The sequence below is a fragment of the Camelus dromedarius genome, chromosome 10 (assembly GCF_036321535.1).
Source record: "Camelus dromedarius isolate mCamDro1 chromosome 10, mCamDro1.pat, whole genome shotgun sequence".
Lineage (NCBI taxonomy): Eukaryota > Metazoa > Chordata > Mammalia > Artiodactyla > Camelidae > Camelus > Camelus dromedarius.
The window spans coordinates 72,710,066-72,733,705 of NC_087445.1; the positions used below are offsets into that span (position 1 = coordinate 72,710,066).

At 56.0% G+C, this 23,640-nt stretch overlaps 1 protein-coding gene across 1 annotated transcript in view; it reads left to right on the forward strand.

Annotated features, from left to right (window-relative positions):
• PTPA (protein phosphatase 2 phosphatase activator) overlaps window positions 1–18,719 on the forward strand; it is a 29,197-nt gene extending 10,478 nt beyond the window's left edge. Inside the window, exons 4-10 of the mRNA XM_010984238.3 lie at window positions 2,564–2,689; window positions 4,536–4,653; window positions 6,532–6,631; window positions 7,528–7,652; window positions 8,504–8,604; window positions 13,029–13,136; window positions 17,163–18,719. Coding sequence (XP_010982540.1) covers window positions 2,564–2,689; window positions 4,536–4,653; window positions 6,532–6,631; window positions 7,528–7,652; window positions 8,504–8,604; window positions 13,029–13,136; window positions 17,163–17,240 — 756 coding nt within the window. The 3' untranslated portion in view covers window positions 17,241–18,719. The remainder of the gene's footprint in view (window positions 1–2,563; window positions 2,690–4,535; window positions 4,654–6,531; window positions 6,632–7,527; window positions 7,653–8,503; window positions 8,605–13,028; window positions 13,137–17,162) is intronic.
• The last annotated feature ends 4,921 nt before the right edge of the window (window positions 18,720–23,640 follow it).

Below are 23,640 nucleotides of genomic sequence, written 5' to 3' on the forward strand. Positions count from 1 at the left end.
CATCTCGAGTTAAAGAATTTAGTGCCTTTCTTTGGGAGGGAGCAAACATTTGGGCTCATTGAAATTATTCCTTCGATAAGCACCTAGCTATCTAGGGCCAATGTCCTGTCCTTTCACATTCTGAGTCCCCTCAGGCTTCAGAGGCTGGCCTGTCTGCTTGTCTTCACTGTGGGGGGTGGCAGCAGCTGGCTGATGGCTGATGACTTGATGGCTTTAGCATTCTTTGTTTACTGATAAGGTTTGTAGTGTTTTTTGTTCACAGGGAGGTGAGGGAGGGCAGCATCAGGGCCATTGTCATGTTGCACATCTCCAGGGGGGACTGTTTATGTGGACTACAGTGTGATTTGTGCCTCCTGGAGCTGTGTGTGGTGGGGTGGGGTTGGCTCACGTATATTCTATTAGTTCAAGCCCACCTATTCCTGCCCCACAAATACGCACACAGCTCCTGGGACCGCTTGTCCGCAGAGTCTCAGCAATGGCAGACCTGGCCATGGCCTGCCCTCTGTCATAGCTTTTCCTGCGGGCACCACCCACTGCCAGTGATGCAGGAAAACAGATGTGGGGCATGAGAAGGGCTGTGTCCCAGGCTTCGGTTGAGCCCCTGGGATGTGCCCTGCCAAGCTTGGGTCCTTGGCTTCGCGCAGGAAAGAATTCAAAAGCGAGCCACAGTTGAGTAAAGGTAGATTTATTCAGAGAGATACATTGAAAGGCAAGAGAAAGGCCACAAGGTGTGGGGGTTGGGTGCTCAGATTAAAGTGGGTACACACTCCATAGACAGAGTGTGGGCCACCTTTGGAAGAGGGAGAGAGAGGGGCCGCCCCCGAGGTGCTTTGTTGCTGGTTTTTATGGGCTTGGTGGCTTCATATGCTAATAAGTAGAAGGACCAGTCTAAGGGGAAAGGGTTGGGATTCCCAGGAAGTTGGCCATTTCCCATCCTTTGACCTTTTGTGGCTAAACTTGGGACTGCCGTGGTGCCTGTAGTTGTGTCATTCACCATGTTAATATATTACAGTGGGCGTATAATGAAGCTCAAGATCTACTAGAAGTTAAATCTTTCATCATCCTGAACCTCAAGGGCTACTTGGAGTTGAATCTTTCACCGTTTTGATGTTAATTGCTGTGGCATTCCTTGAGTGACTGTGCCCTGCCCCCTTCCTGTCTCACCAGGGGCTCCTGGAGGTGTCTCCTTATACCGTTTGTGCCCAGCAGACACAGGCAAGATCTGCTTCTTGGCAGGGCCCCTCCTCCCAGGGCCACCTGACTCTGAGTGTCCTCTGCATCGTGTGCTCCCCTTTGTCCTGGCCCATTTCTGTGCTGCCCTCACAGACCATGTTTTAGACAGACAGCCTCACATAATTCCCTTGTTGAGTAACACCTTGTGTACTAATACTGCCTGGCCTGTCACACCGACTCCGCTCCTCAGTCCCTGCCTCCTGTGGGAAAGGTAGAGATGGATCTCAGACACTGTCAGCCTTGTAAGGTGTTACCACGCTCGCACCTCTGACCCAGCATCTCCGCCAGGGGTACTGTTTGTGGTGGTGAACAGTTGGAAATAACCCAAACGTTTAATGGTCGGGGATTGGGCAAAGAAATCACAGTACATTTGTACGATAACGTGTTATTCATTTATTAGAGGCTATCACAAAATTATGTTTACATGTTGATGTAGAACGAGAGTCCTCAGGAAGCCAAGCAGGCTGCAAAGCTGTGTGTGCCCCATGCCCCATGTGTTAGTCTGTGTGTGTATGTATAGCAGCACCCCGTTCCGGGCACTGTGCTGGCATTCTTTATGGACTGTCACTTAGTCTTTGTGATGGCCCGAGGAGTTATTTACCATTATGTTCATTTTTGAGATGAGGAAACAAGCTCAGAGAGTTAAAGTCACTTGCTCAAGGTCTCACAGCAATTAAATGGTATTTTAGCTGGGATTGAATCTGGCTGCTTTCAAAGTTCTATGGTAAGCAATGGAAAACACTGTAGAAAGATGGAATAGAAGAGTATGTTAAAATGTCCCCTGCTATCTGACAGAAGAGCGTTTACTATGAAACCTTTTGTAAGCCAAAGTGGCAAAAATGAAAGTCTTCAGATTTCTTTCAGTTAGCAAAAACAAATGCTAAGGTAGATCTTTCGTAAAAGTGAAGTGGTGCAAAGTGAGGGATACCTGTAGTGTTTATTGCTGGGTGACAAGATTACTGGTCATTTTTGTTTCCTTCCTTTCTACGTTTCTGTTTTATAGTGTTTTTAGTTATGGTGTACTAAACCGAAGACCCTGATAAAATGTAGTGCTTGTCCAGCAGCTCCTCCTGGATGGGCTGGCAAGAGAAATCAGGTGTGGAAGCCACATCTGTACTCCAGCCTAGTGCTGGGCCCTTCCTGTAAAGCTCACTGTGTTCCCCTGGCCCCTCCTTCACATTCAGGATGGTTGGGAGTAAAGGGGGCCAGCAGGGGGAATGCAGTAGTGCATGCCTCGGGGTCATTGTCCGGCAGCAGTTGGGATTCCCTTTGTGGCTCTGGCTCGGGGCCCCTAGTCACTGTGGCTTGGCTGCCTCCATTTGCTCCACAGGCCATTGAGAAACTGGTCGCTCTTCTCAACACGCTGGACAGGTGGATTGATGAGACTCCTCCGGTGGACCAGCCCTCTCGATTTGGGAACAAGGCCTACAGGACCTGGTATGCCAAACTTGATGAGGTGAGGCTGCCACAAGACGGGCTTGGGGGCTGGGCTGGGGGGAAAGCGTTCAGATATCAGAATCATTGGGGAGTTTGTTAAAATGGCAGTTACATTTCCCAAAAATCCAAGTGTATTTACCATCTGCCCCAGCCATCCTCTGGGAATCACCACCGCGTCCTCTGCAGCGCTGTTTATTTAGTCATGTAGCAACAGATTGAAACGTCCTGCATGTCCATCTGCAGTTTATTGTCAGTTAAATAAACCAGTAAGTCCACCCATGGAGTACTCTGCGGCTGTAAGAAGGGATAAGGAGACCGACTAGGGAACTCAGAGGAAGGGACTGCGATTTACAGTCATCCCTCGGTATCTGTAGGGGATTGGTTCTGGGACACCCCCCCCCCCCCACGAATGTAAAAATTCACGAATGCTGAAGTCCCTTACACAAAATGCATAGTTCGGTTGGCCCTCTGTATCCACGGGTTCTGCATCTATGGATACAGAGGCCCGGCTGCGCTGTTAGGTTAGAGAGGAGCCAGGATGTGATGCACAAGGCAAGCTGCATTTTGATAAGAAAGAGGGAAGACTAAAAGGATTTGTTTGTATTGCTCTGTTCACGTTGAGAAACATCACTGGAAGACTACATCAGAGGCAAATAAAGCTGTGGTTTCTTTTTCAAGGTAGGGGTGAAGGGGGCTTGGGGGAGGGGTGGGGTGAGACTTCTCAATGCATCCCTTTCATAATGTGTTTATTTTTGAGTCATGCAAAGGTAATACCTGTTTGAAGCAAACAAACAAAAAATGCAGGACAGCAACCCTGTCCTTAGAAAAGCCGAGTCTGTAGGTCTGGGGCGGGGCCTGGGAATCCGGATCTCCACCAGGTCTCCAAGAGTCTCACGCCAGGCATTTATAGGCTGAACTTGGAAGAACCTGGGGCCTAATTTTTTTGGCCCAGTGTTTTCATGTGGAGCAGAGGGGAGAGGCCCAAGAACCCAGCAGAACGCTACCCCTGCCCAAGAGCAGCCTGGGGCCACCTCTGGATGCTGAGATGGCTCATGGGCTTTTTTTAAATAAAGGTTTTTATTGAGTTATAACTTAAAAGAAAGCTGACAGGTCATGGCTGGACAGCTTGATAGGTCTTAACATGTTTTTATCCTTGCATCCACCACCCATATCAAGCCATAGAACATTCCAGCACTTCAGCAAGGCCCTTGTGCCCCTTTCTAGTTGATATCCCCCAGACTCTTCTGACCTTTATCCTATAGATTGATTATGCCTGTTTTTGAACTCCACATAGATGTTTGGCTTCTTTTGCTCAGCATTAATGTGTGTGTGACTCACCCACGTTGTGCGGAGCAGTGGATTGTCTTCATTGCTGCGTAGTATTCCATCGCAGGACCATAGCCTAATTTATCCATTCTACCATTGATGGACAGTTCAGCTGTGAGGGGTTTCCACATTTTGGCTACTGTAAATAATGCTGCCACGAACATCCTTGCATGAGTCTTTTGGTGGATGAATGGCACAAACTCCCTTACTGGGGAGTGTGAAGAAGGGATATTTCTGGGGACGTCAGTGAATGACTAGATGGGGAAGTCGACTAGCTTCAGAATCCTCCTGTCTTGCCCCCAGAACTGTGTCTCCTGGAGGGAGGATCAGCAGATGAAAAGCTGCCCCAGGGTTGTCTCTGTTGTGTAAGAAGAGATGCCCTCCCTTGTCTTCTTTCTGTGGCCAGTCAGAGCCGGGGTGGGGGGCAGGACTGCTCTGTGTGGCAGCCTGGGCTCCAGCCAGATACTGCTTCTGAGGCGCCTGCCGACCGGGAAGCTGCCTAATCTGCTGCCACCACTTTGTGTCTCTTGTGTTATCAGGAAGCAGAAAACTTGGTGGCCACAGTGGTCCCCACCCATTTGGCAGCTGCTGTTCCCGAGGTGGCTGTTTACCTAAAGGAGGCAGTAGGGAACTCTACGCGCATCGACTACGGCACAGGTACCTGCTGCTCCTGGCGCTTCCTTGGCTTCACTGCAGTCTTTTCTTGGGCTGCCTCCTCTTAGTTCTGGGTTGTCTGGGGGTGAGGGAGCCCCAAGCAGGCAGCCTGGGGTGCCCCCTGGGGTGCAGCACTGCCAGTGCAAGAATGCCTGGTGCTGCTCCTGCGGCTCTGGCTTGGTCCACCAGGGGGCGCTGGTGCCACATGTGTGGTGGCTATAAGCCCAATGCTGGTTTCTGTTCTTTGTAGAGATGGCCTGTCTGTGAGATCATTGTTATCCCCAAACTAATAATTTATTGAGCACTTGCTATGTCTCAAGACAACCGCTTACAGAAGCCTTGAGAACTGAAAGAGCCTGGTGGCCTCTGGCAGTGTCGTGGCATGTTGCTCTTAGCCACTCAGTGCCCTTGAGGGAGTGGTGCTGGCACGTCGAGGGAGGAGTTCTCTGTCTAGGCCAGGGGTGGCTGAGGAGGGCCCCTGCTTTGATAGCTCGTCCGTCCTTTCCTTTCCACCTCGCAGCAGGCATATACAAGAGCTGCTGCCCTCTCAGGCCCTTCCCTTCCCTGGGCCGCGGTTCCCCAAGAGGAGCCCAGGCCGCAGAGGCAGGCCTGGAGAAGGGTACCCTTGGACTGGGTCGTCCGAAAGTTTTGTTGTCTGCTCCCCTGATGCTGGAAAGTAGGCTTATCAAGTGAGACTTTCAGGGGCGGATCTTTCACTGAGGCCAACTGGGAAAGACCTGGAGGGGAGAGTGGTCAGGCCAGCAGGGGCTGGGTTTTTCTTCCACTCTCAGATGCTCTTAGGTGTGCAGGAGTAATGGTTACCCCTGAGTGATGGTGGCTTAGACTCTGGTCACGATCAGAAACTGTGCAGGTGAAAGTAACAGCTCACAAACTTTCCAAGCCCTTGGAGGGACCCTCATTTTGCAAAAACAGGATGGGAAGTCTCTGAAATAGTCTTTCCTCATCTCGCTCCAAATGTGAACCATGAGAGTTGGTCCCAAGTCCAGCCAGTGGTTTCTGTGGTGCTGACCATTCCTATTTGACAAGATGGGAAAGGAAGGAAGGGTGCCTTTTGACCCTGTAATGTGGCCATACTTAGAATCCTTCAGTGGCTCCTGTTGCTCTTAGGATAAAGTCTTAACTTTTTTCCTATGGCCTTAAAGGCCTGTCTGACCTCCAGTCTCCTCTCGTTACACTTTCTCCCTTGATGTCTCTGCTTTAGCCATACTGACCTTCCTAGGGTTCTTCAAACTTCCCAGTCTTTTTTCTTGCCTCAGAGCCTTTGCACATGCTATTTCTTCTGGCTAGAATGCTCTTCTTGCTTCACTCACTCCCTGTACCTTGCCAACTCTTATTTGTCTTTCAAATTAAATATTATTTATTTCTATAGGGAAACCTTCCCGAACGCTTATGTCAGGGTCTCCCTGTGATATCCTCCAGTTCTCACCCTATTTTCCTTCAGAGCTAGATTCATAGAAGTGATTGAATATTTAATGTCTGTCATTCTGGTAAATCATAAACTATCAAACAGGGGCAGGGACATTTTTTGCTGCTGTCTCCCTAATGCCTGCCATGGACTGTGAGTACCCCCATAGCATGTGCTCAGTAAATAGGGTGGAGTTGATGAATGAGTTAATCCTCCAAAACAAAATGTGAATGCCTATTTAAGAAATCAACAGCCTGGGCCTTTTAGGAGTAGAATTGTGGTAGTGGTAGTTCTAAAAGGACTTAGGTCTTTCTCCATACGGAAGAGGCTCCATTGTCTCCATGTTAATTGCGCTCCCTAGAGGGGAGGTTATCAGTGATTTGGACCCTGGTGAGACCAAGAGCAGCCCCACTCCTTCTGGAAGACTGTCCACCACAGCTGTTTTTCTCCCTCAGGACATGAAGCCGCCTTTGCTGCTTTCCTCTGCTGTCTCTGCAAGATTGGGGTGCTGCGGGTAGACGACCAAATAGCCATTGTCTTCAAGGTGTTCAATCGGTGAGTGAGAGGAGGGCAGGTGGGGCGGCTGCCAGTGGGAGGAGGAGCCAGGGGTCGCTTTCCTCCTTGTTGCTTGGACCAGGCACAGGGTGTTGGAGGGGGCCCCTGAGTGGCTGTTGGGTCTCCAGTCTAGTCCTAATCAAGCTCTGTGAGTGGGGTGTTCTCACAGGGTCAGATTCAAATGAAGAGAATGCAAGTAACGACTGCTGATGCTCCCGTGGCCTTTACCATGTGGAGGCACTGTGTAAGCACTTCACATGTAACTTAATTCTCACAGCAACCTCAGGAGGTAGCAATTGTCCTTTCCTTTTTATAGATGAGGAAACTAAGGCATAAAGAAGTCAGGTCTCTTCACTGAGGTCACAGCCAGCTGAACCCAGGCTGTCAGGCTCTGCCTTGTTCCCCTCACCACCTAGACCACCTGCCCCGCATGTGGGTGTGTCTCAGTCACCAGAAGGCACCATCACATCCGTACCCTCCCCCCCAGTGCTGCCGATGCCCTGGAGTGCAGCTCTATGGGTGATTCTGACACAGTCTGAAGGGACCTAGGAGGTGGTCTGTCTTTCCGATTCCGATGGGCAGCCCGGAGCTGGGGAAGCTGTGGCTCCTGCCCAGGCTCTTACATTGTCAGGAGTTGACGGCACTGCCCCTCTGTCCTGGTTGGTGTTTTGCCCCTTTCCTGGGCCGAAAGGAGGCTGAGTGTGAGAGAAAAAAATCGAGCTACATTATGCTGAGAAGATCAGCTGATATGTAACTTAGGCATGAGGGTTATAATTGAAATGGAGACACACTCTTAGGTGGTTATTTCTGGCCTCCTTTGCTCCTAGTGGCAGAAGGGTTGAGACTGTCTATTTACTTTTTGCCACCTCCCCTCCTTTCCCCGCCGTCCCGTGCAGGTATCTTGAGGTTATGCGGAAACTCCAGAAGACGTACAGGATGGAGCCAGCCGGCAGCCAGGGCGTGTGGGGCCTGGATGACTTCCAGTTTCTGCCCTTCATCTGGGGCAGTTCGCAGCTGATAGGTACTGGAGGGGGCACGGACCCCTGCCCTGGCCCTCCTCCCTCCCCTCCTGCCCAGGGCACACAGTGACAGCTTGTAGAGCAGGCGTTAGACCGGCTATTGATGGTGGCTGCTCGCTGCCGACTTTGTGCTGCCACCAGCGTGGCCGGCTGGGGGAGGTGGAGGCCAGCACTGCCGAGATAATGGAAAGTGATGTGGGCTGGAGCCAGGGCGCCCGCCTGGCGCACAATGGGCTGGTATGAAATGCGCCCCAACTCCTGGCAGTAGCTGTGGGGTTTTATGTTGAAAATGAGGGGTTCTTTTGACTCAGTGACCAACGTCATTTGCTATGATTATCGAGCCGTGCGCACAGGGGCCCATCAGGGAGCTGCTGCCAAGTGCTTGGCCGGGGGCCACTCGCTAGGGGCCCACTCTGTTGGTTCCCTCCACTTTCCTACGGGCAAGCCACAGTGGGTGGGGGGTCTTTATCTATTTTGACCTAGGATTAACTGCCTGCAAAATAATATTAATCAATGACCATTTGTTGAGCATATGCCCTGTGCCAGGCACTGCTCTAAGTGCTTCAAGTAGATCGTCTCAAGGACCCTGGGAAGGGTCTGTGCCAGCATACCACTGATACCACCTACTGGTGTGCTGTACCGTGGTCCTGATGGTCGGGCAGTGTGCCATGGCCCGGTGGTGGGGGGTTCCGTTCTTATCCCCACTGCAGGGTGAGGAGACCAAGTCACAAGGTAATTGATTGCTCTTGTGAGGTCAAGTGTCAAGGGTGGGTGGGTATAGACCGCACCGGGCCGAGGTGCCCTGCTGTGCAAATGCCTGGTTCTGAATCCTGGGGCTCTCTGCTGTTTCCAGACCACCCATATCTGGAGCCCAGGCACTTTGTTGATGAGAAGGCCGTGAATGAGAACCACAAGGACTACATGTTCCTGGAGTGTATCCTGTTTATCACCGAGGTGAGGGAGGGAGGTGAGGGAGAAGCCCATGGTAGCCTCTGGGCCAGAATGATCTGAGGGTGGTGACTTTGGACGGAAGAGCCAGAGCTGCTGCCTGAAGATGGCAGGGCCAGCCCCAGAAGGTGGGTTATTGACAAGGAAGCCCAGCCAGGTGTCTCTGAATGGTTGAGCTAACTTTTGACTGTCCAGGATCTCCTCCCCCAAGTCAGTGGTCTGAGGTTTCAACTTGAGCTGATCGATTAAGACTTGGTTATTTGCTGGACTTGGTGACCGATGCAGCAGTTCTGAAGGGTTGGTAGGTGTTGTTGAGGATGGGTGGGTGTCAGCATCTTGTGGATGGGGCCCACGAGATCTGTAAAGCTACATGCATGTGGATGTGTGGGACGAAGCCTTTGTAGGGATTGGAGAGAATGGCGTGGACAGCGGACAGATTTCTGCTGAAGGGGCTCCTCTCTGTCAGTGCCTGAGGACGTGGGCCGAGTGAGTACTGGAAGTGGAAGTGAGCAGGCCTGGACCCCCAGCCCACCCAGTGGGGTCATTTAATTGGGTGCTGTTGTTCTGCAGCCTTGGGCCACTTCCTCAGGGTCACCCAGGGGCTTGTTAAAATGCCTGTTCTTGGGTCCCACCTCAGCTTTCTGAATCAGATTCTTGGGGGATGAGTGCTGGGAACCTGAATTTAAACACCCATGCCAAGTGACTGTGCATGAAAGTTGGGGACCCACTGCCCTCAGGTCCTCAGGAGGTGTAGGGACCTTTCACCTTTCTTGCCTGGTACCTGCCCCCCCAGACTTCCAAAGGGCACCCTGGCTCTGCTGCCTGGAGAGAGTCTTGCCCCATTCTCTTTCCTGATGCCTGCATGCTTGCCTTCTGGCCCCAGTGACGTCCCTGGCACACCCGTGGACCCCTGCCTATGGGGGCTACTCTTCTTCGCTGCCCATTCTGAGCCCCCTGAAGAGTGGGAGATGCCTGGTTAAGCAGCAGTAGCTCCAGGCTTTCCTGGTCAGCATTCGGCTCAGGCCTCGCCAAACTCCAGAGGCCAGAGGGGAATGACACGTTTTTCCAAGTCAGCAAATGAAGCCCGTACTGACGGCTGGACGGCCACTGCTTCATTCTCAGAGATCTGCTGCCTTCAGCAGTGTAGCCAGCCCAAGGTCGGAAGGACTCTGGGGCAGCCTGGCTCACTGCCTTCAGATCCGATCACATGCTGCTCTCCCTGGAGTGGGATGGGAGGGTCTGTGGAGCCAGGAGACCCCAGGAGAAGCTGGAGGAGCAGGGTAGGGGGAAAGGGTGCACAGTCCACAGCGAGCTATGGCTTCGCTGGCTGGTGGGGTTAAGAGGCTGAGCTGTTTTGGCTCCCCCTGGTGGCTGGCCAAGCCTGTGGCTCCTTGTCAATAACTAACAAGGAGGAGGGCCAATCTGGGCCTGAGGGAATAGGGGACTTGACTCTGGGTTAAAACTTTGTATTTTTGTTTGGTTGGTTGGTTATGCTGGTATAAAAACAGAAAAGCTTTCTTCCAAAGTTTGGGACCCAGTTCCTCTGCTAGAGGAAATCCGGAAGTGGCCACTAGGTGGTGCTAAAGACACATGGAACTTGGAGAAGGTTTTAGTAACAGTTGAGGGAGAGGCATGAAGTGGGAGTTGGCCGGCAGGCCCTAGAGTTCTCGGTTGTTCCACACCTGTCTGCAAGGCCTGGTTTGCACTTTGGGTCTGGGTGCTTGGGCATGGTAGTAAACATTGGACACTAGCAGAGTCATGCCCCAGAGCTGAGGAGACCGTAGGAAGGGCCCCCTCGCCCTCCTGGCCAGCCTAGGGCAAGCTGGTGCAGATGCTGATGACTGCAGGCCTTGTGCTAGTTCTCCAGAGACTAGGCTCACCAACCCCCCTGGCACCTCAGACCAGGGTTTTCGCAGCCCCTAGATGGTGGTGAGGGAGGTCCAGGGCCTGACACTGGGAGGCAGGGACCTAGAGGCCGGTGTGGAGCTCTGTGCTGTGGTCAGGAAGGGGGCAGTGTTGCCTCTGGAGACCCAGGGATGGCTAGGGCTGGTGCAGCTAGGAGATTAAACAAACAAGAAGTTGGGAATGAAACCAGGCTTTTCCTGTGGCATCACAGGGACCAGCCTGGGACCTGCCCTGGTTGCCCTGAGCATCCCGGATGAGGGACCTCACCTTGCAGGGCTTCTGCCGTCTCAGGAAATGCAGCCCTGGCGCCTTTAAGAGCCCAGGGCCGGCAGGAAAAGAATTTCAGTTTCAATCTGGCTTCTAAATTTGGAGTTTTGGGAAGGGAGGGATCAGATTTCAGCTGGAAGGGAAGGAGCTGACAGGAAGGCGCTGTGCTGAGCCTCCCCCCACCCCATCCCCCCTGTTACTGACAGAGGAACCATTTACAAAAGGCCGATTCTCTTGGGAGTGGAGAGGCAGGAACGCAGCGTCTGTGAGTAATTTCCTGCTCAATATGGCTGCTCTGACTCACACGATTCCCCTGGGGTCACTGCGGGACTGCAGCTCGCTCGCTCATTCTCGCTCTTTCTCTTCTCCCTTTGTGGCTAGAATGAGCTAATTTTTTTTCTCTTCTCGCCCCCGATTCCTTTTTCCCCCTCATCTGTTTTCCTCTCCCAGAGTTGCAGAGTCTCCTTCTGAAGGACTTAGGGAGACGGAGACCTTGGTACACTGGAGGCTGGTTGGTGGGGGGAGCTCTTCTAGAGAACTAGCATGGTCCTCCTTTCCATGGACGGGGCCGGGGCACTGGGGCGCCAGAGCTCAGGCCTGCCCCTGGCTCTGCCAGCAGGCCAGAGAGGCCTTTAGTGCCCCCCATCCCATGGCCCTAGTGGGGGTGGCCGGCCCAGGAAGCAGAACCTTATGGTTTCCCCATGTCCCTCTGCCGGCCCTTGCTGAGCAGGCCTCTGGAGCCACGGCTGGGATGGCTGGGACGGCTGGGACGGCTGGGACGGAGCCAGCAGGGTGCCTCCTAGGTGGTTTGCTTGCAGGGCCTGTCCAGAGGGAAACTGGTTCCACAGCTGCAGTGATCCCTCAGATTCTCAGGGCCTGGAAGTGTCCAAGAGAGGGCTGGAGCCTGGGGAGGGGGCGGAGCGAGGGGCGGGAGGGTGGAGCCTGATTGGGACTTTGGGAACAAAGCTTTATGAAGGCCAGGCCCCTGCAAGCTGGGGGCTCCTGGCTGCCTTCCTGGAGGAGGGAGCCTTAGAGAGAGAGAGAGGAGGGGAAAGATTCTGGGTGAAGGGGTGGGTCCAGGAGAAGCCCTGTGGGGACCTGTCTTGCACCTTGGGCCTCACTGCTGGAGGAAGGAGGCCTATTGTCCTTAATACTGAACTTGGGGGTTGAGACAGGCTTTTTGGGGACTTGGGCCAGGGGAGGAAGATGACAACTATAAAATGGCAGCTCTTCCCACTTTGATCTTACAGTTCTGTAAGAGTTGTTCTTACTAGAGAAGCGTGAGGCCTGTGGGAGTGGGTCACGAGGCAAGGCCGCAGCTGGTGGGTGGGGAGTTTGTGCTCCTGGGCCTTTATGCTTATGACCCCCAATGCGGAGAGAGGCCCGCTTGGGGCCCATCCTTTCTCCCTGGAACAACTCTCCACCAGCCCCACCTCCACGCACAGCCTCTTCTGGAACCTTCCACCCATTCAGGGTCCAAGTCTGCTTTCTCGCCAGCTCAGCTTCTTTGCTTTTCCAACTCTTCTGAAGCCTGGAGCCCCATTTCCCCAGCATTAGTGCTGCTTATCGGCCTGGGAGGAGGCAATGTTGAGGGGGATTGTGAACTGCTTGTTAATAAATACAGATGTGTTGGCCTTGTGCTGTCCGAGGGGTGCACTCAGGCACAAAGCCCCCCCTGGCTCAGTGCGGTGGTTTCTGATACTATGGAAGCTCCACTGGTCTTGCTGCAGAATTTCTCTCTTCTAAAAACAGGGACCAGGAATGGAGCTGTCCTTGCTCCTGCCTGTCCCTTGCTCCTGTTGCCATCCCCTCTGCACTTCCCCACCAGGTCAGGCTGGCTTTCTCAACAGACCTTCCTCCCAAATCTGCTGCAGGTGCTCTCTGGCCCCCTCTTTTCCTTCCTCCCTCAGCCTGCCAGGAGAGGACGGTCAGATACCTGGGTTTGGTCTTACCCACCTGGGCCCTCCCCGAGACTGACCCCTCCCCGAGACTGACCCCTCGACTCTTCTAGCTCTGCCTAGAAGGGACCCTGTCCCTGGAACTTGTGTGTGTGCACGCATGTGAGCCCCACAGGCAAATGCCTGGTCCCCAGGAGTGCGTGTGTGTACGTGTGTGTGTACATGCTTGCATCTGCGGCCTAGTCCCCATGAGTGTGTGTGTGCCTGTGTGTGTGGATGCCCACATGACCTTGCTGCAGGGAAGCAGAACTTGGGCTCCCAGGCGGCTCACCTCTCCAGCTTGTGGATTCTCTTTTCCAGATGAAGACAGGCCCCTTTGCAGAGCACTCCAACCAGCTGTGGAACATCAGTGCTGTCCCCTCCTGGTCCAAAGTGAACCAGGGTCTCATCCGCATGTATAAGGCTGAGGTGAGTGGGGGCTGGTGGGCACTTTTGGTCCTGGGCTCCTGCTCCCCCAGCCCTACTCTGCTGCTTTGCTCTGAGTCCTGGGCCAGCCCCTCTGACACTTGAAGCCTCAGAATCTCTGCCTGTGGGATGGGCAGTGAAAAAAGCACTGGACTGAGGTCCAGCTCTGCTCCGTGGCTGAGGCAAGGCCCTGCTGCTCAGGGGTCTCTTGTTTCCACTTGTCAAGTGACTGGAGGCCCGCTCTGTCTCCTGTGGGGACATGAAAACAGAGACATGCTTGGGAAAGGGTTTTATCTTTTGGAGGCATCATCCAAAGTGGTGTTTCTCAAACTTTGGTGCGTTTGATCCCTGGGCAAGTGGGAGGTGTTGGGGGGGCCGGGAGCTGGCACTTTTAAGGACCACTTCAAGTGGTCCTTCCTGCTCTCAAATCAGAAATGCAGGGAGAGGTGGCGATTCCGGAGCTCCCTCTGCTGGGAGGCGGCCACTGTCTCCTGAGGGTGGCTCCTGCCCTCTCTCCTGGTCCTCCTTGCAGGCACCCTTCTCCCAGCCAAGGAGGTGGCTTTTTCTCTGGCGACTGGGGAGGAGACATTTCTTCCCACCCTGTCCTTTCTGCTCGTCCGTCCACATCTTGGGCAGATTAGTCCTGAAACTGCTTGACCTTGGCCAGGGAAGGGCCTGAGTGTGGAGTGTTTCACCTGGAGCAGAAGGTCCCAAAGTCCCCTCTTTTCGCCCTCAGGCTGGTGGTCTCAGGTGTCACCCTGAAGATGCCCATCTCTTGACCCTTGGCCACCCCTCTTCTGTGGAGGGGGAGGTTCTCTGGGCTGGCCTCTACACCCAGAGTTCTCTCTGACAGAGGCGAGGGGGCAGGGACGAAAGGGAGCAGGGGCCTGGGTGTGTTTGGTGGTACAGACACTTCGAGTGGGCCTGGATCCCTCTGCATGGCCCTGAAGGGGTTAAAGGCGCTAGAACTGACCCGGCCTGGCCCTCTCTCTCCCTTCCTCCCCCTCCCCCTCCGGTCCCCTTCCTCTGGACTTCACGTCCTGTGTTTAGGTTCCAACCCACATACCTCTCTAATCTAAGAGGCGGTTTAGCTGGGGCTGTGCTGGCTCCTTCCGGGCTGGGCCGCGCGGCCCTCCGCGCTGGCCTCTCCTGCTGGAGAGCACCCGGGTCACTGCTGCCCTGGCTGATCTGTTTTTCTTGACACCCCCTGCCCCCCCAGTCCCACAGTGGGTGCTGAGGGGGAACTCCCCACTGCTGGAGCATGTGCAGCATGGAGGGGCACGCAGCCCCCTCCAGTCTCCCACCCCCTCCCCCTCTGTGTCACAAGCAGGACTCTTGGGTGCCTTTCCTGCTCAGAATCTTAAATCCTGTCCTTCCTGCAGGCTCTTACTTGAGCGACTAAACTTATCTTGACCCGGGCTCATAAAGCCAGAACAGGAGACCCTGCCTCCCTTCCCTACCTGCCCCTTCCAGAGGCAAGAGAACTCTGGCTGATGGAGATGAGGGAGGAGCAGATTAAGGTTAGAGATGGTGATGGTGCAGCAGAAACAAGACAGTCCATGGGGTGACAGTTGTCAGTATTTCTACAGCTGCAGAACACGAGAAGGTCAGCTCGGGACCAGCCCAAGGGCGCTCGAGCAGATAACACAGTGCCTTCCTGGAAACGGGAAATTCCAGCTCTGGGTGTGCAGCGCGAGCTTGCTGTCTGCCCAGCGTGGTGTGGCGGCCAGACTGCTTTGTAGGACAGCGCTGGATCTCGCTGACCTTAGGAACACCGAGTTTCTGTGATGTTCGGCACTCATTTGTAAGCTGCTAGCAGGTAGCCCTTAGTCTTTGGTCCCTGAGGGTCATGGGATCACACTCCCTGCACAGAGAAAGGCAAGGAAATGACTCACTTTTCCAGACCAGTTCTTGGTCCCTGGGGGGGACCTTTGAGGTCCACCAGTCCTGAAGTCCAGAGCCACCCGCCAGAGTTGGCTGCTGGAGGGGAGTTTGTCCCCTGAGCTGCCCCAGAGGCCTGATCAGGCCTGGCATCAGGATTTGGGACGAACTGCCTGTCTCGGCCTTTCTGAACTGAAGAGCCAAACGCTTCCTGGGGCCCTCATGGGTGTTGGGGCCTGTCTTTCCTAAGGGCTGTCACTGTGGAGGCACTCCCTTCACAAGGGCTTGTCAGGGCCTGGAGAGCCCCTTCCCCCTGAGTCAGTGGGACCTGGAAGGGCCTCCAGCTGGAAGGCCTGGATGTGGACAGGTTGAAGCTGTTGCTTTGCCCAGTGCACAAGTCGGTCCCCAGGGGAGAAAGGTCTGTCGGGAGGCTCACTCTGCTGTTACCCTGGAGCCCCGCAGTCCCTTTGCCCCAAGCAGCCTCTTGCCTTTAGCCCATCTCCTCACCTCTCCTGTGGCCCTGGAGAAGCAAGCTTGTCCTGGGTCCCCTCCCCCTAAGCTTCTTGCATTTGCAGCTTCTCAGGCCTGAGAGCTAGAAGCAGGTTGACCTTTGACCCTTTCTGGAATTCCTGGGCCCTGGGGGGGCCCTCCCTTCAACGAACTCCCACCACTTCCTCTATGACATAAGCACAGTGGCAGCTGCCTTTGCCTCTGGTCTGGAATGGCTGCTGTTCCTCCCCCCCAGGGAGCACCCCGGCTGCCTGCTCCCCACTTTCTCTGCCCCAGGCCCAGGAGTCTGGCTGTGGCCTGGAGCTCTGCTCCCACACAGAGCTTAGTTCCCTATCCTTCCATCATACAAAAAGATTTCCCTTCCTGCTCACCTCCTGGCCCCTCTTCAGTCCTTGTGGACCACCCCATCCTGACACACACACACACACACACACACGCACACACACGCACACACACGCACGCACACACACACACACACACACGCACACACGGCTGGCAGAGACCTCATTTCTGCAGCTGGTTGTTGAGATGAGGGAACCTGGGCCAGCCCCGGCGTGCCTTTGTTCCTCTAAGTTAGTTAGAGGAGAGCACAGTCATAGAATGGGACCCTCACCCTCTCTGAGGCCATAAGTGTTGTTCCACCCCAGCCAGGAGGTGTACGTTCTGGTTGTCTCTGCGGCCAAAGGTATGAAAGGAGGCAGATCCTCACATGCTCGAGGCTGCTGCCTGTGAGAGCTTGCTAGCGTACAGGGCCTAGCAGGCTGGCAGGTAGGCCCAGCAGGGCTGATGCAGGGAGGCTGGCAGCTGGGCCCCCCTTCCCTTCCTGGACCTGTGTGGTGCGGAAGTAGCGCCCTGATGGTAGGGCAGAGGGGTGTGGGCCTAGGGTCCTGCTGCCTGTGGGCCAGGCTAGCTTCTTGGTTGGCCCTGCCTCTCTCCATCTCCTCTGCCTGAGCCCTGGGGCTGAGGCCCTGGCCGGCTGGGCTCAGGGCGGAGCACCCTCCCCCTGCACGGTACCCCCGCCCCATGCAGTGCTTTTATTCTCTGCCCCACGCGCTCGCTTGTGGGGCTGCTGAGAATTGCCTTGGGGGTGGGGGCTGTCAGCTGGTTCTTATTGTCGCATCTGAAGTGCCAAGATGCCTTTTTCAGTCTAGAGAACTGAAAATTGGAAAAAATGGTCCTTGGACCCTTCTTAGGCTTGTGTCCCAGTGTCCCCTCACGTCTTCTCCAGCCCCGGGACCTGGCCTGGGGGTCCCCAGTGGTCTGGAGGGCTCTTTGCACCTCTAGTCCCAGCCTGTCCCTCTGGGCTGAGTGGTGTCACTAGGGTGCCTTTCTTCTTGGCATCTGCCTTGTGGGGTTGGGCAACCTTCTCTCCCTCTCCCACTCTCATTCTCATTATTTGATGGGCCTGATTGTCGTGGAGTGGAGGTCTTTGCATGGGAGGGGGTGGTGGAAGCTTTGCCCTTCCCAAAAGGCCTGGGGGCCGCTCTGAGACTGGGCCGCTTCCCGGGCCCTGGCTGGACAGCTCCTGGAACTGGTCTCTGGAGTCGTCATGGGGTCTCTTGGGGGCCCAGGCCGAGCAGGCCTTGGCAGGGGTGCGGCGCTGCCCTCAACTCTGCTCCTCGCCCTCCTTCCCCGCAGTGCCTGGAGAAGTTCCCGGTGATCCAGCACTTCAAGTTTGGGAGCCTGCTGCCCATCCATCCTGTCACGTCGTGCTAGGAGGGGCTGAGCAGCCCGAGCCGTCCAGGCTGCTCCTGTGCCTGCCTCCCCCACCGCAGCTGCGGCCCCCTCCCCACCCTTTCCCTCTGTTCTTTCTGTTTGATGAGAGGCTGTTTACTGGGGTGAGTGGCGAGTGTGAGGTGGAGGGAGGCTCATAGCATAAGGCTGAAGGGCCCAAGTTGGAAGAAGCGACCAAAGTGTGGCCAGTTCCCTGACTTCCCCTGTGGTGGACCAGCGAGAGGAGAGGGCCCAGCTCCCACCCTGGCCTCCCTCTCCTCCTCCCTGTTCAGTCCTATTCGAGACCCAGGCTGTCCTGGGCCCCAGCGGGGAGGGGAGGTACCGTGCCGCTGCCCTTGCTTTTCCTCCCAGGTTGCCTTCCTAGGGGTTGGAGCGGATGCTCCCCACGGGGTGGGTCAACGTCCTAAGCCATGTTTGGGTGGGTGAGTGGGTGTCCCGAGGGCTGGAGGCTGAGGCTGGTGCCAGACTGGGGTGGGGTTGGGAAGGGAAAAGCGTTGGCTGTTCTGGCCAGTGACCCTCCCAGCTCCTCCTCGTGGCTGCCCCCTGGGCCTGTGGGCACCTGTGTCCAGTGCCTCCTCCTTGCTTTTCTGCTGTTTGGCCTTTGGCTCAAGGGTAGCCTCTAGAAGCTGCCCTTTGGGCAGGCACCAGGCTCCTGGGAGGGCCTGGCAGGGCTTGCTCGCCAGTGGAGTGGGTGAGGCCTGCCTTTCCAAAGCTTTCTCTGGCCGGGAGTGGGTGGCTGAAACTCTGGAGGGGTAAGGTTGTGGGCTACAGGCCAGTTGTGGTTGTGGAGAACCTGGATTCCTTTCGGCATTCTTATGTCCAGCTGCTGCTGCTCCTGCCCCCGCCTCGTTGCTGCTTGCTTCCCCAAGGCCCTTAGCCCTGTTTCCCTGCCCCTCTCTCTGGGCGGTGGGTGAGCAGGCCGCCCACTTTCTGGTCCTCCCCTCCCAGAAGTGGCCTGCTGGGGTTCCAGGATGAGGTGGTGATGCTTCCTCAAGGCCAGACTTTGGCTCTGAGGATGGGCAGGGGCTGGGCCAGGCAGGCCTAATTGGGGGGTTGAGGGTGCTGGCAGCAGCATGCAAGTTCCAGAGTTTTCTTCTGGAGAGGGGCTGCTCCCAGGCCTGGCTCTCACAGTCTCTCCCCTGCTCAAGCCCAGGCTGGCCCATCTCCACTGCCCCCTCCCCATATCTGGGTCCACACACCCTTTGGGAAGGGGAGCACCCGAGAAGCACAATTCACGGGCTTGGCCTTCAGGTCTGGGCTGATGGCCTGGGTAGAGGCTGGGACAGGAGCAGCAAGAGTCACAGAAATGGTTTTCTTTGGAGAGGCCCATTGCCTGCCTGCCTCCCTTGCGGGCCCAGACCACCGCCTTCCTGGCCCCTCCTTCCTGTGTCCCCTCGGGCCCCTCCAGCCCCTGGCTCCTTTATTGCCCTTCAGATTAAAGCCTCTGTTTTGCACCTGTCACTTGTGTGAGGCGTGTCCTTTCGTGCCCTGTGCTTGTTCCCTCTCCACATGACAGCTTGTCCCCCACCAAGGCCCCTTCCCTTGGGCCATGGAGTCTGGGGCTTGAGCTGTTTCAGCTGGGGTCCGGGTTGAGCCTTTCCTGGGCAGCGGGAAGGCACCCTCCTGACTGTGTAATGGTTGCTGAGCAGGCTTGAAGCTGAGACCTCGGTTCAAATCCTGGTTGTCTCCACCCTCAGCAGCAAGGTCTCAGGTAAGTTACTGAATCTCTCTGAGCCTCAGCTTCTTTATCTATGAAATGGGGATAATCACGGGGTGATTGCCAAGAGCAAGTGAGGGATGTGGAGTCCTCAGCACAGGGCCTGGCACACAGCAAATGCCCTGTGGTCACTGTGGCTATTCCTGATCAAGACAGCCTCCCTGAGCCTGTAGGTCAGCCCCAAATGCCTGGGGAGCCATTGGGCTGGGCTGGGCTTTGAAACATGCCCTTGCAGTCTTTAAGGGGCCACCCTCTATTCTTGCTCCTCCACCCCGGTGTCCCTGTCCTCCTGGAGTTGGGAGTCTCTGTGGGGCTGCTGTGCCTGAGACTTGGCTTCTGTTTTTAGAAGACAGAACTTTGTCTTTGAGAACATGAACTCTCTGCCTTTCTCCCAGCCTCGGAGGCCTTGCACAGGGCATGGGAGAGCCTGGTGGCCAAGAGCCCTGCCTTTGGAGTCGGGCCCATTGCTGCATAGCTAGGAGACCCTGATAGTTGACTTTGTCTCTGAGACTCAGCTTCCTGATCTGAAAAATGGGCATAATGATACTGAGATCACAAATTGTGAGATTCATTTATGTCACAAATAGTGACCCCATAGTCTTCATTCTAGTGTTGATAACAGTAAATCCCCACACACCAGAATGTTAGGTGGTGATGCATTACTACGAAGGAGAAAACGAGCTGTCAATTATAAAGGGTTGGCGAGAGGGGTTTGCTTGGGCTCCAAGGGTCAGGAAAGACTCGAGCTGAGACTCAAAGAGGAGGGGAAGCCATAGGAAGAGCCGCTGGTGAGGGCAGGTGGGGTGGGGAGCAGCTGGGGTGGTGGAGCTGGAGCTGCTTGGGAAGGGCGGGGAGGGGGTGGGGGGCTTCTGAGCTCTGCTGAGGGCTTTGGAGTCTAGCCTTGGTGTAGTCTACCGCATGGGCCTAGGGTGTTGGGGGGAGGCGCACTGTGCAAGGCTGGAGGCCTGGGTTGGGGTTCAGAGTGAAGGTGGTGAGAATGGTCTGGTGTAGGCTGTGTTCAGAGGTATTGCCAAGAGGAGGAAGACATAGGAGGGAAGAGAGCGGCCAAGAACACCCCGCAGTGCTTGGTGTGTGTAGCTCGGTGCCACTTGCTGAGATGGGGCCGAGGGGGAAGAGGGTTTGCTGTTGGGAGTGGGAGATGCCACTTAGCTTCCAAGAGGAGGTGTGGAGTGGGCAGAGCCCCAGCCGTGCTCCCTCAGCTCACCCTGGGAAGAGTCGGGGAGTCGGGGTGGAGGAGAGAAGGGGCTGTCTCTGGGCAGACCAGCAGGGGAGCCCACGGGGCGGCGCTGTGAGGGGGCTGTGGGAGACCCTAAGGTCAGGGCCCTGGAGGTGATGGTGACCTGCTGGACATGTGACTAAGGACAGAGGATGGGCCTTTGTGTCCTTGCTAAGGGCTGCTTCAGTGGGATGGTTGGGGAGGCAAGGGGAACAGAATGTGGAGGTGCAGGTAAGGAAGCCATATGCTTCTATATGGAAGCACAGAGGTCCCCTGTCCATGCGCCCCCGCCTGGAGGGAGGAGTGTGGAGCTGGGTGGTCCCGTTGCTGAGCCTCGCTCTTTGCCAACACCTCAGTTCCCCCTTTAGGAGCTCTGCTGTAAAGGGAGCAGAGACCTGGAGAGTGGGCGGGGCTCGAGGTCAGGGAAGGCTTTGGAAGGAGTGATGCTCAGGCTGGGTTGTACGCTGTGGCTGGGAATGACCCAGGAGAGGGGAGAAGGCGGTGATGGAGGCGAGAGGGGAGAATTGATGGAAGTGGGTCTTGGAGAAGGCGTCAGGCTGCTTGTCCATTCTTACAGAGGGGAGGCAGACCCTTGGCCTCCGTCAGACTGACTGTACTGGATTTACTTCTGCAGCAAAATGTTAGGCAAGGCCACCAGCTGCAGTTGGGTGGGGAGAAGCAGGAGGAGGTGTGGAGTAGAGGGCGTGGTGGAATGGTCCAGGGCGGGCAGTGGCACACTGAGGCTGTGGGCAAGGGCTCTGGGGCAGGTGGGAAGCCCATGCAGGACCTGGGAGATGGAACGTGGCAAGGGTCCATGCCTTCTGCCCAGGCTGTGCTCGGTGAAGGATGTCCGCGCTGCTGTCACCCCCTGAGGGTCAGTGGGTCCAGAAGGAAATCTGAGAGTGGGGCTGGTCCCCAGAGATGGAGGGGCGGGGGTGTCAGCTTCCCACCATCCTGGGCAAGAGAGGCCCCAGAGAACAAGTTGAGCTCCTGTGTTCCTTCCTGGCTCAAAGGGGCTGAAGTCGGGCCATGCTCATGGGAGGTAAGAGCAAAGAGGCCTTTTCTAGGAGGAAGAGCCTGGGCAGGAGTTGGGTTGGAAGAACAAAGGGGAGGCTTGTGCCCAAGACTTGCACCCAAGAGTTGGTCAACGTGTTTTTCGTGAATCCAACAAGCGTTAAGCACATGCTTCGTACGAGGCATTTGGAGGATGCAGAGATGAAAAGGTGAGGGTCCTGCCTTCAAGAAACTTCCAACTTAGTGGAAGGAACAGAGCTAGTGGACCAGCTGCAGAAGGGGGACCAGGGACCCGCTGGGGAGCCCGGGGAAGGCCACATGGAGGAGCTGGCATTTGAAAATAGGCACAGACGAAGGGCATTGGGTGGGCCTGCTGTGAGCGGAGGTGTGGAGATTGGGCCACAGGAGGCGGTGCGGGAAAGGCGGGAGGGGGCAGGCCCACGGAAGGCTCTAAGTGACCTCTGCACATCCCCGCGACACGAGACACAACTGCATTTAAGTATCTGTGAAATGTGTGCATTTAATGTCTGCCTTGTCCGCTACAAGATGAGCCACGGGAGGACAGGGACCAGCTTGCTGCTGGATCCCAGTCCCAGCAGAGACTGGCACACAGCAGGCGCCGGTAAATGTAGAAGCAGTGACCAGGGAGGGGGCGTCTCTGTGGGGTAGGGACGGGGAGAGAGAGACCCAGATTGCCCAGATGGGATTTGGGGAACTCGGGGCAGCTGTTTGGGTGCTGGGTTGGAAGCTGGGTCCCAGGGCCAGGGCTGGTGCCTTGGCCCAGGCAGATGTTGGAGGCCATGTGAAGGGCAGAGAGCCACCCTAGGCTAGGAAGGGGGAGACTGAGGTGGAGTTTGGTGCTGAGGAAGAAGGAGGTGTTCTTGATGACCCTAGGACCCCCTTCTGTGCCTAGGAGGACCCCGGGGGAAGGAGCGGTCCTGGGTGGGAAGGAGTGCTGATTTGGAGGAGCTCTGTTAGGTAGACATGTCAGCCTTAGCTGATCAGGAGGCTGGCAGGGCTGCTGAGCCTCAGTCCTTAATGGGGAAGGGGAGCCTGGGCTGCAGGGACTTCCAGGACCACCCCCAGGGTTCCAGCCTCAGTCTCCCTTCCCACCCCCTGCTCTCTGGGTTCAAGCGGCCCTGGCCTCCTCTCTGTTCCTTGGACTCCTTGGGCCAACGAATAGTTAGGGTTTGGCCCTTTCCGCAGAACCCTTTTCCCCACTGGGAACCCCTGATCATTGTTCAAGTCTCAGCTGAGGCCTCACTTCCTCTGAGAGTCCTCACCTGGCCCCCTGGACCAGGGCAGGTGTCCTGGATGTGCTCACGTGGCTGCCTGCCTGTCCCTGCTCTGAGCACTGGGTACACCCTGCTTTGGGGGCTGTGTACGTCTGTGCAGCTGCTCTGGGATCTTTAGGGGCAGTAGGGGGCCACCATCTGGTTGGAGGATGGAGTGGTAGGGGGCTGTTTACTGTGCAGACACAGCTTCTCTTACTTGGGGTTCTTTGGTGGGGGGCTGAGATGCGTCCCCTACGCTCAGCACCCTGCTGCTCCATCCCGTCCCATCTCCCGCTGTCCCTAGGAGGTGCCACACACAGCAGGCACTCAGGAAGTATCTGTGATTGGCTGTGATAGGTAGGGGCCCTCCCTGTGGAGAGATGATGGAGGCCCAGAAGTGGGCCAGATCACCCAGGAGAATTGGGAGAGGGGAGAGGAGGCAGGCGCCCAGCCTGGAGGCTGGGAGATACTCCTGAAGCAGAAGGAGTGCTCAGCACTTCCCCTGCTGCCCTGAGGCCAGCTGGCCAGCGCTGAAGTTGGGGTGTGTTCTGATGGAGCAGTTCTCTGAGGGAATGGGGACTGAGGCAGAAGTGGAGTGGGCAGGGGAGACATCAGGGTGAGGTTAGGGTGGCAGAGAAAATGGGAGGGAGGAAAGCAGAGCCCAAGTGGGCTGCTGGAGTGGCCCTGGGGAACCACAGTGTAACTACAGGCAGAGGACCGGAGTCCGGGGGGGTGGGGGTGGTGGGAGGTCAGGGGAGGGGAGGATTGCGGGGCTGGGGAGGCCCAGGTCGGTGAGCTGGGAGGCTGCTCTCTGTGGCCGGTGTTGATTCATTCATCCAGCAAACATTGCTGGAGCCTGCCCTGCTGCAGTGCCAGGCGCTGGGATGCTACAGTGAACAAGACAGACAGCCCCCAGCCCCCCACCTTCCCCGCCCTCTGGAGCCTATTCTAGCATAACTTATCCTGATGGGACATTGGAAATACGCTACGTGTCCAGCAGTGGGGGATTGTTAGAGGCTGGATGGAGCAGTCATACAACGGGCCATCAGGCCATGTGCTTCCTCGTGTATTCTTCTGGAAAGATGCTTGTGAGCTGTTGTGAGTCAGGGAAGGCAGCTGCAATGACTGACTAAAGGTAAA